This window comes from Pteropus alecto, unplaced genomic scaffold, assembly GCF_000325575.1.
Source record: "Pteropus alecto unplaced genomic scaffold, ASM32557v1 scaffold106, whole genome shotgun sequence".
NCBI lineage: Eukaryota > Metazoa > Chordata > Mammalia > Chiroptera > Pteropodidae > Pteropus > Pteropus alecto.
This window is the reverse complement of record NW_006442103.1, coordinates 217,035-227,821: the sequence shown is the minus strand read 5'-3', so window position 1 is coordinate 227,821 and position 10,787 is coordinate 217,035. Positions and strand designations below refer to the sequence as shown.

The 10,787-nt window shown below is 51.5% G+C and overlaps 1 protein-coding gene across 2 annotated transcripts in view; it reads left to right on the top strand.

The window, feature by feature from the left end:
• Positions 1–10,787, top strand: part of KIRREL1 (kirre like nephrin family adhesion molecule 1) — an 82,172-nt gene that overhangs the window by 61,954 nt on the left and 9,431 nt on the right. For both annotated transcript variants that reach the window (XM_015595478.2, XM_025052321.1), the window contains exons 3-8: positions 701–850; positions 6,058–6,215; positions 8,069–8,219; positions 9,450–9,555; positions 9,702–9,850; positions 10,090–10,217. In XM_015595478.2, coding sequence (XP_015450964.2) covers positions 701–850; positions 6,058–6,215; positions 8,069–8,219; positions 9,450–9,555; positions 9,702–9,850; positions 10,090–10,217 — 842 coding nt within the window. The remainder of the gene's footprint in view (positions 1–700; positions 851–6,057; positions 6,216–8,068; positions 8,220–9,449; positions 9,556–9,701; positions 9,851–10,089; positions 10,218–10,787) is intronic.

Sequence of the window (10,787 nt, the reverse complement as noted above, 5' to 3'; positions counted from 1 at the left end):
TAGCCTCTGGACATACGGAGATAATTGGAGAGAGCTGATAGTGGGGAATAGGAAAGGGGTGGGCAGGGGATTGTGAGGGGGTGGGCAGGAGCATGGAGGAAGGATGGCAAGGGAGACTGAATTCCAGAGGGCCACGGCTTCTATAGGGAACAGGAATCTCTGGGTTAGGGGTTCGTTCCTTCAGGGGGCTGGGCCTCATCCATCCCTCCCTTGGCCAGCGAGGGTAAGACCTTGGCCTGCCTCAGGCTTCCCTCTGGCCCCAGTGAGCTCATGTCTGTGCTGCAATGCCCTATATTTCCTGGCATCCACATACCTCCTCCCCTCTCCCTCTCCTTTCTCCCAGATATCTGCCTTTATTTTCTTTCCCTTTTTCTTTCCTATTATTATGAGAGACATTTGTCTGCAAACAGCTTCGGAGGTTTCATCTGCTCCTGCTTATCCCTCACTTCTGCTCCCCACCCCCACCCTGTCCCCTCCTCCTGTTTTATGGATCCTAGCCTTGCTGTGGGAGGTTATGACATCACAGTGTCCGCATCTGGGACCTCATTCTCATCAACTGGGATGGGATCCCAGGAGAGGGCGGAGGGAGGAATACTGGCCTAGAATGAGATGTGGACCGACGTGGGCAGAACATGTGCCTGGTCATTCAGGCTGGCTCCCAGGTTGGCTCACGGTGGGCTCACCCTTTCTGTTCCCGCAGCGTGGCCGCGGTACCGGGTCGTGGGCTCTGCAGACGCCGGGCAGTACAACCTGGAGATCACCGATGCCGAGCTCTCTGATGATGCCTCTTATGAATGTCAGGCCACCGAGGCCGCCCTGCGCTCCCGGCGGGCAAAGCTCACCGTGCTCAGTAATAGCCCCCAACTTCTCTCCATGCTCTCAGCCCACTTCTCCCGTCTCTTTCTCTTGGCATCCTGGCAGTCTCTCCCCTTCTCCGGTTACCTGTTTCAGTTTCCACTTCTCCCTCTCTGTTCCTGGTCTCATGCCTGCCCCCACTGTCCCTCTATCTCCCTAGCTTTCCCTCCCCAACTCCTTTTAACTTCTTCTGAAGCCAGGTCCAGACCGAAGAAAGCCAAACGGGGATGTGGGCAGCCACTGGCGGGACATGTGGGTGTGTGAGGTCTGGCATCCTGTGCCCAGGCCGCTCAAGGGCTGGGCTTGGCCTTCTGGACATAAGGCTCCCCTCGCCAGAGCAGAGGAGTGTTGGGATGATAGAGACCTACCCCTTGATTTCCCAGCCTCTCCTGGCAGACAGGCTTGGTAGTGAGGAAGCTTCTCCCTTTCTCTCTCCTGCTCTGCTACCTCAGGGCCCCAGAAACTGCCCCTTTTGCTCCTTTTCCTCCTCACGCAGCTTTACTCAGCCCTTCTTCCTCTTTGTTGCCTCATTTCTTCTCTGTGCTCACCCCTCCTCGGATTCACTTGAAGGCCTCCTCAGGGAACAGGGGAGCAGGACTGGAAGGAATAGGCTGAGGGCCTAGAGCTGAGGACTGGGGAGGGGTGGAGTGAGGTCATGACTGTGTCTGTATGGGCCCTGGAGGGGCGCTCCCTGCCCCCCCCCCTTTCTCTCTCTCTCAGCTACTGCCCAAGGAGCACAGAGCAGGGTAACACCCGGGGCCATTTGCATAATGAGGGGGCTCTCTCCTGCGCACAGCACAGGAATGAGGCCAGCTCCACATGCCCCACCCCCCTGCCTCCACCTCTGTCTCTGCTTCTGCTGTGCCCCTCTAGCTGGACCTCTGGCTCCATCAGTCTTTTTGTCTCCCTCAAGCTCAGGAGTTCTCACTGGGTCTCTGCCTCTGCTGTGCTTCTGTCTCTGCTTGGTTCTATCTGCCTGTGACCCTCTCTCTTCCCTTTTGTTATCAACTCTATCCCTTTCTTTTCTTCTGCCTCCATGTGATCTGTCCTGTCCTGCTCCCTCTCTTTTTTTTCCCCTGAACAGAAATCGCTGAAGTAAGGGAAGCCCCCAGGAGGGATGGGAGGAAGAAGAAAGGCACTGAGATGAGTGAGCTTGGACATAAGGAAGTTTTTTTTTTAACCTGGGAGCTGGGCAAGGGGAGGGATTGGAGAGAACGTGACCAGTCCTCTGAATGTGGTAGGAAGAGGCCTGGACTGGGAGTCGGGAGACCAAGAGTCTGAAGACCTCTGGACATTAGTATCCTCATCGGTAACACAGCATAATGATGCCTGCTTTTTCTTAGCAACTGCCACTTTGCTGCTCCTTATGCAGGGAGTTGTAAACTGTGAAGGTCTGGGCAAAGGTGAGGTGTCAGAATAAGTGAGGACTTGGGGGACCTCATGGCCAGTGTTCTTGGATGTAAAGGCCCTGAAGGATTAGGACTCTAGGCTGGTGGATGAGTTGCTTTCCTTTCTTTGGTGAGGATAAGTGGGAAGAATTAGCAAGGAGCAAGACTGATGTTAGGGAGCAAGAGTTAGTTGACTGCCAGAGGTGGGCATCAGAAGACAAGACATCATCTTCCATCCCTCATTGAAGAGTTGTGAGCCCCATGCTGGACCAGGCATTCCAAGGGAACCATGAGATTCTTCAGAGGCCTTCTCTCTTCTTTTTCACACCCTAATTGCTTCTGTTTTTGCATGTTAGATGATGCTACTTCTGCCTGGAGAACTCCCATCCTAATGATAATCTTCCCTTCCCTCTTCTACCTAAGCACAGAGACAGAAATAGAGAGAATTGAAGGAAGGCCAACCAAGCCCCTAGGTATTGTAGAAACAGGGCTTATAATGGTATCTAGTGGCTTGGTTCAATCAAGGAAGGCTTCCTGGAAGAACAGAATATAAATGGGAACCCTAGATGGAGGAGTACCTTGTTAAAAAAACTTGCAAGTCAGTTAGGGAGAGCCACATGAGTGGGGGAGCTGACTGTCTTGTTTGGAGGGCATGGTTGCTGTGGAGGGTGTGGGTCTTTGCAGCCTATCTGGGTGATTTGGACAGATGAGAAAAGCAAGGAAAGGCCCCAAGAATGAAAGAGATGAAAGTTTAGTCTGACTGCTTCTTTCTCCTCCTTGTTTCTCTTGAATTCTCAAACTACCTGTCACCTGCAACCTTAAGGAGGCAATAAGAAGAAAGGACATTTCTTGCTTTCTTCCCTGCTTACCTGTGTATACACAGCTTTTGCTCATGGCAGCCCAGGAACCCAGACACTGGGCAGGGCAGGGTCAAGAGAGGGCTATGTCCAGTGCCCAGGATCAGCCTCCCTGCACACAGCCAGCCTCCTCACCTGCCCCCATCTGCAGCCATACAGCCCTCAGTGATCTCCCCTCTAACCCCCGCCCAAGGTTAGCCTTCACACAGAATGGCCTTTCATTCTTCCTGCAGCAGGACTTTGAGAAACTGCTCCCCACCCGCCTCAGACACAGAAGCAAAAAATACAGATCTACAGACAGTACTGCTCCCTCGTTATTCACAGTGATAACAACTCAGTGCAGCAGCGATGAGCGCAGCTCCTGGCTCAGCAGACCTAGTCCACCTCCCAGCCCTGCCATTTAACTCACTCTCCTGTCTCTGATTACATTTGCTTAACCTCTCTGAGCCTCTGTACCTTATCTGTAAATTGGGGTTAATGGTATTTACTGTGAAAGGATTAATGAAATATACTTGGTGGTGAGGATTACGTGACATCATACGCATGAGGCACTTTGGCTGACACCTGGTGAACATTCAATGGGTGGTAGAAATATTGTCAATTGCATCACAGATTACAAGTGCCTTTACATCCTGAATCTTATTTTCCCTTCACAGTAACAACCCTGAGGAATAAGTGTTAATGTTCTTTTTGAAATTTTACAAACAAGGAAACTAAGGCCATAAAGACATGTACATATTGATATGCAAATTTGTCACAAATCACAAAAATTTGTTCATAAACAAATGTACCCCTGGACACATGATGGCTGAGCAGCCACCTCAACGGCCTATTTTCCTTTGCCCTAGATGTGAAGAGAAAGGTGAGCTAGTGACAGAGGTGACAGATGGACATTCTTTCCCTGAACAAAAGGAAAGAGTCGAGGTTACAAGGGAAGGGATAGCTGATGGGAGGGGAGACTTGCCTGCAGGAGGGATTTCTCATGTCTGGACAATGTATCTTCCCCATCCCCCACAGAAACGCAAGGCTCTGCTACCCAGGACCTTCCTCCTGGGAGTGCCAGCAAGGCTTGACCTTGGAGGGTCCCAGGTGGACCAGGAGACCCTGAGTGGCTGCTCTTTATCCATATCTCTCTGCCTCCCTCTCCCTCCCACCCCACTTCCAAATCTGCACCCATCTGGCACTGGACCGGGTACACCAGCAAGCAGAGGATGAGCCAGGATTCAGTGGATGACTCGATAGCCAGGAGTTGGAAGCACGGCTGGCCATTGTCTGAGTTGTAGAGTGAACACACCCCACACTTGCCCACGCCTGCACATTACAGTCCATGTACAATGCCTCATCCCTCCTTCACGAAGGCCCTGTGGGCAGACACTGTCAGGTCTCTATTGAAGAAACAGACTCAGTTACTTGAGGGACTCATCTGAGATCACAAGTTAGGTAAATAAAGGTGCCAGGGTTTAAAACTATGATTCTAAATTTCGTGCTTTTCCCACTCTACCACTCTGCATGTACAAGTTGAGCAGACGCTGGGGCAGGCTACAAGTAGTTCCTTTCTCCTGGGAACCCCTGCATAGGGACCATCACTTCATAAGCTTCAGGACAGTCCTGCCCACCACTGGACTCCACGGGCCTCCCAGGGTCCACTCTCAAGGGTTTCCTTGGAGCGCCCCCGCTGAATGTTTCCCAGGGAAAAAATTAACAAAACCTTTCTTATTTCTGGCCTGATGAATACTAGGTGGACCAGAAAGAGAATATTCAAAATTTGTCTGCCTTTATCTCACCAATCACTTATTCAGTAATTCAGCCAATGTCCCTGAGGACCTGCTAACTACCAAGCTCTGGGCTGAACACTAGGGCTTTAAGAAAAAAGAAGTAGCCCCTGCCCTCAGGGAACTTGTAGTCTGGGTTCCCTGAGCACTCAGAAGCCTGTGGAGATAGAACAGGGAGAGGCCCCAATTTCCTAGTATCAGACACTTGCAATTCAATTCCTTAAGCACTTAGCAAGAACCTGCTCTGGCCACGTTCTGGGCACTGGAGACTGTAAACATTAGTGCGACAGGCACCCTGCTTTTCCAGGAATAACAGTTTGAGTTGGGGAGGAAGTGTGAATAATCGCCATTAAGTAACCTCAGCACAAGGTAGATGGTGTGAGGAGCTCTGAGTGACTAGCCAGGACCATTGAGGTGGTAATTGGGGGTCGGGGGGACATGGCATGGAAGGCCTTGTGCAGTGACTGGGATGGGTAGCACTTCAGCAGAAGCTGTGAGAGAAAGAAGAGCAGAAGCAAAGACGAGGAGGTGAGAAAGTACAGAACTTGGCCTGAGGAGTCCTGAACAGCAGGCTGAGGGGCTGGGAACTCATGCCCATGGCAGCTGGTAGCTATCAAAGGTGTTTGAGCAGGAGCACAGTCTTAGCTGTGCTATATAGAAAGTAACCTGCCAGCAGTTCCGGATTAGTTGGGGCCAGCAAGGATTGGAGTCAGAGTCCATTTGGGAAGGCTGCTATAATGGACCCACTCATCTGGCTGCTCCAGGGCAGAGGAGCGGATAGGAGGGAATGGAGGGAAGAAGTAGCCACAGAGGTAGCCACCTTTCTGTGCCAGGTCCCCGAAGATATGAGGTATACTCAAACTCTGAATAGCCCCTTCCTAATTTGAGGCCACTCTCATCATCTGTATATAGCCTTGAACAATGGCAGGGGATGTAGTATCAGAATATGGTACAGGCTGGGAAAGAATATCCGATGGGGGGCTGGGAAAGCTGTGTGAGCTGAGGGCCTTGGGTGAAGCCACCACAGGGGCACAGGTACAAAGACTGTTGGAGATAAGGGTGGCATCACCTCACCTTGAGGTGGACATGCCGAGGGAGGGATGCCCTCAGAGGCAGCAGGGCTTTTGGTTATCAGGGCAGTGTTGGCCAAACCCTAGACTGACATTGCTTCACTCTCCCCCACAGTCCCCCCAGAGGACACCAGGATTGATGGAGGTCCTGTGCTTCTGTTGCAAGCAGGCACCCCCCACAACCTCACATGCCGAGCCTTCAGTGCCAAGCCTGCTGCCACCATCATCTGGTTCCGGGATGGGACACAGCAGGACGGTGCTGTGTCCAGCACGGTGAGACCCTGCTTGCTCCTCCAGCTCCTCTTGGGCCTCATGCCAGGTCACCTTTTTTTCCCACATGGATCTGACCTCAGACTCATGGGGATACAGATGTGAGAAGGGGCCTTAGAGGTCATCAGGTCCAACTCACTCGTTACACAATAGAGAAAATTGAGGCCCAGAGAAGTGAATTCCCAGGTTCAGGTTCACGATGCCATTTGGTAGCTAAGTAGAGACCAAGAATAATAGTAATAATAGCTACATTGATGAAGAACCTACTGTGTGCCAGGCACTGTGTATGCTAAGCTCTTTCTGGAGACTGTCTCTTAATCCTCACAGGAGTTTCATAAGTTAGATGTTATTTCCAACTCACAGTGAGGAAACTGATGGGCAGAGAAGTTGAGTGACTTGCCCCAGGTCACATAGCTGGCATGCAGCAGAGCTGGGGTTTGTACCTGGGGCAGACTGCACTCTCCCTAATGAGCACTTCGACCTCCTTCCATCACTCATCCTCTAGTTTGCACATTTTCCAAGTTAGCACAACTAAGTAGCAGGGGAGGCAGGGCTCACTGTGTACATTTCATAGACGAGGAACCTGTGGCAGAGAAAGACATTAAGAGACTTACCCAGAATCACATGGCAGTGTTGACGGCGGAGCTGAAATCAGAATCCTGATCTCCTGTTCAGAGTTCCGCTGCCAGCTGTGGGCAAGCATATGTATACCCAGCCCTGTGCTAGGTGCTGCAGGAGACACTTGTGGGGAGAGAGAGCGCTCACCTGTGTGCCTGAGTTAGCTCTGCCCTTGACACCGTGGACCATTCACTTCTCTCTGGCTTTAGTTTCACCATTGACAAATGAGAATTTGGCCTTATTGATGCTTACTTTTTCACCAAGAATTGTTATTTTTCTACCCAGGGCTATGTGTTTTGAAATATTTTGGCAACCAAACAATCTAATTTGTTAATGGCCATTTGTCATCCACCCCCCTTTTTTATATTCTTTAAAGACCATGGTGCTTCGAAGCACCTCAAGGGAGCCACTGGCACTGTGCTGGGCTGGTACTGTTTCGGCCCAGGAGAGATGTGTGTATTGCTGTCAAAGTGTGGGCCTTACTTTGTCTAACAGTATGGTTTGCCTGAGGCAGTTTGCAATAAGGAAAACAGCACCAGGGTTTCTTTGACCATATTCAGGGACCTCAGGTTGGATACCACTGAGCCAGTATGAGACTTTGAGCCTATGAGTCCCTTTTCTGCCCTCCAGGAATTTGTGGTCTAGCAGGAGAGACCGGAGATGGAAATACTCAGACATGGTGCCTAAGAGGCAAGGCAGAATGTGCCCAGAGCCGTGTGCAGGACAGACTGCCTGCGAGGGGCACGAGTTCAGGATGGGAGAGTCCTGAGGGCTGGGATGGCCAAGGAAGACTTTGCAGAAGAGGAGAGACTTAAGCTGAACTCAGAGAATTCCAGGAATGAGGCTCAAAACCATGGGGAAAACTGCAACACACAGAATGAACTCTGATGCAAACTATGAACTTTAGTTAATAATAATGTATCAATATTGGTTCATCAGTTATAAGGCATGTATCACACCAAAGATTCATGTTAGGAACTGTGGGGAGTGGGGGAAGAGGGCATATAGGCATTCTCTGTATTTTCTTTCAATTTTTCTGTCAAGTCAAAACTTATCTAAAAAATAAAAGTCTACTAATTAAAAACAAAACCTGGGGAAGACGCTGGGTCTGCGGGCGGGGGCCAAGCTTCAGGTTAAAGTTCCCCTCCAGCACAAGCCCAGTTCTGAGTCAGGTCACCCTGAGAGCGGAAGAGGGGGCTTTTAGGTTGACCACGTCTCCCTTCCTTGCCCCATCCCAGGAACTGCTGAAGGATGGGAAGAGAGAGACCACCATCAGCCAATTGCTCATTAACCCCACGGACCTGGACATCGGGCGTGTCTTCACCTGCCGGAGCATGAACGAGGCCATCCCCAGTGGCAAGGAGACTTCCATTGAGCTGGATGTGCACCGTGAGCAGGGTCCTGGGGCAGCAGGCTGGAGGGGTGCAGTGGGAGAGGGACTGTGGGCACCCTGGGAGAAGCACAGAAGAATCCTCCAGGGGCCCAGGACAGATGCTCACTTTCTTCATCCTGCAGAGATTTCCTGGTTTGGCACTGAGGACTGGTGAGGAAGCATCAGCTGTCAGGCAGTTCCCACATAGTCTAAATCAGTGTGTGGCTTTGGGCAACGATTTAATCTCTCTGAGCCTCAGTTTCCAATTTTACTTATGTGCATAAAATAAAATACAGGCTTACAATCCCTTATCTAAAATTCCAAACAAAAAGTGATTTGGTGGCAAAATCTGAACCAAGCCTCTTTGTCGTCTTTTACGTCATAACCCACTTGATCTGAAGAACCATATGTTTCATTGCAGAGGTGTTCATGTCCCTCACTATGAGGTGCTGCCAGACCCTGCTGGAGGTTTTACATAGTAAATGGTCTATGCACACCATTACCCTTCTACAATTTGAAAAATTCCAAATTCTGAACCACAGTTTCAGGGGTTTCAGATAAGGGTATGTGGACCTGTACTTGCTTCTTAGCATTATGAGCATTAAAAGAGATGTAGTGTAAGAGCATCTAGCATGGAGTATGCTAGCTTGTACGTGCTCACTAAATTACCTCTGCCCTGGGCAGGGTGGGAGTGTGGGCAGCGATTGGAGAGATGCCCCACCCCCATCGCTTTTAGTGAGCCAAGCGAGCCCACACTGGCGCCTAGTGGCCGCCGCCAGCCATTACACCTACTGAGTGTTCCTTTAGGTTTCATCTGTGGTCATCACCCCAGACAGCCCCCTAGAGGCTCCGTGGGATAAGGGTGAGGAAGACTTATTTCTTGGAGCTCGTACCCTGCAATCTCTAATTTCCAGATTCCCACACAGTGGTGGTGTCCGAGTGTGTGTGCTAGGGTAGGGGTCCCCAAGCCCCAGGCTGCCAACCAGGACTGGTCTATGGCCTGTTAGGGACCAGGCCGCATAGCAGGAGGTGAGCGGCAGACAAGAGAGCAAAGCTTCATCTGTATCTGCAGCCGCTCCACAGCACTAGCATCACTGCCTCAGCTCCACCTCAAATCATCAGACATTAGATTCTCATAGGAACATGGGTCCCTGGTGCCGAAAAAGGTTGGGGACCACTGTTCTAGGTAGAGAAAAAGAAACTTGAGGTGCAGAAAAGATCCTGACTTCCTGTCCCCTGCTTTGCAGATCCTCCTACAGTGACCTTGTCCATTGAACCACAAACAGTACAGGAGGGCGAGCGTGTTGTCTTTACATGCCAGGCCACGGCCAACCCTGAGATCCTGGGCTACAGGTGTGAGGAGCAGGGGCTGGGCGCACTCTGGGGAGGATACTGGAGAGGCCCTTGAGGCCAGGAGCCGGGTGCTGGGAGGGCAGTGCCACCGGATGTGGGTGAAAGGGCTCTAAGCCCTGACCCCGCTATGTTGCCTCCTCCCCCAGGTGGGCCAAGGGGGGCTTCTTGATTGAAGATGCCCATGATAGTCGCTATGAGACAAATGTCGATTATTCCTTCTTCACGGAGCCTGTGTCCTGTGAGGTTCACAACAGAGTGGGCAGCACCAATGTCAGCACTTTAGTTAATGTCCACTGTGAGTAGCTGCAGGTGCAGGGGAAGGTACAGAGGGCGGGGGGGGGGACATGGGGACAAAGGGGGGACAAGGAAGAGGGCAGGGTCCTGTAAAGGGCCTGGGGTGGAATTGGGGAGGCTCCAGGAAGCTGAGGAGATGGGGGATAGACACGGGGAGGTATCAGGAGAGGGAAGAGAAGGCCAGTTGTAGCTGACTCCGAGGACACTGAGACCCTAACAAGCTGCTCCCTTCTACCTCAGTTGCTCCCCGGATCGTAGTTGACCCCAAACCCACAACCACAGACATCGGCTCTGATGTGACCCTCACCTGTGTCTGGGTTGGGAATCCCCCCCTCACCCTTACCTGGACCAAAAAGGACTCAAACATGGTAAGACACTTGCTGCCTCTCCTGGGTGCTGGGAGGAAGGGGTGTGGCTACCAGTGGGGGAGGGGGCAAGGGCCATGTGGCGTTACTTTTCAAGTTGTACCTGGGATATTTTTAGCGTCTTGGGATTTGGAGAGGAATGACAGTGCTCATGATCAATCCCTGCTCTCCTTGTAGAACAGCTGGCGGATTCAGTGGCAGTGGGAGGGACATGCTGACCCATGTGTGGGTGGAGGAAGAGGGCTTGAGTAGAGGTGCTGGGGTGGCAAGAGATGTGGTGACTGAATTCTTCATGGGAAGGGAGGGGAGCTCGGATGGTTCGCTAGAGAAGAGCAGGTCGAATTCTATAGCACTACAGAGACCCGTGTTGGACAGTTCGGGCCAAAATTGCAGGAAGAGGTATTTCAGAGTTCCACCAGGACAGGTCTTCCAAGGAGGTTGCATTCTCCGTGAAATGACTGCAGCCTCACTTGCCCTCTGGCCCACCTTTCTCTGCCTACTTGTACAGAGATGATGTGTTTAAATGCCAACCTGTTTAGAGTCATGGGAGGGACCAGACAGACTTGGGACCCT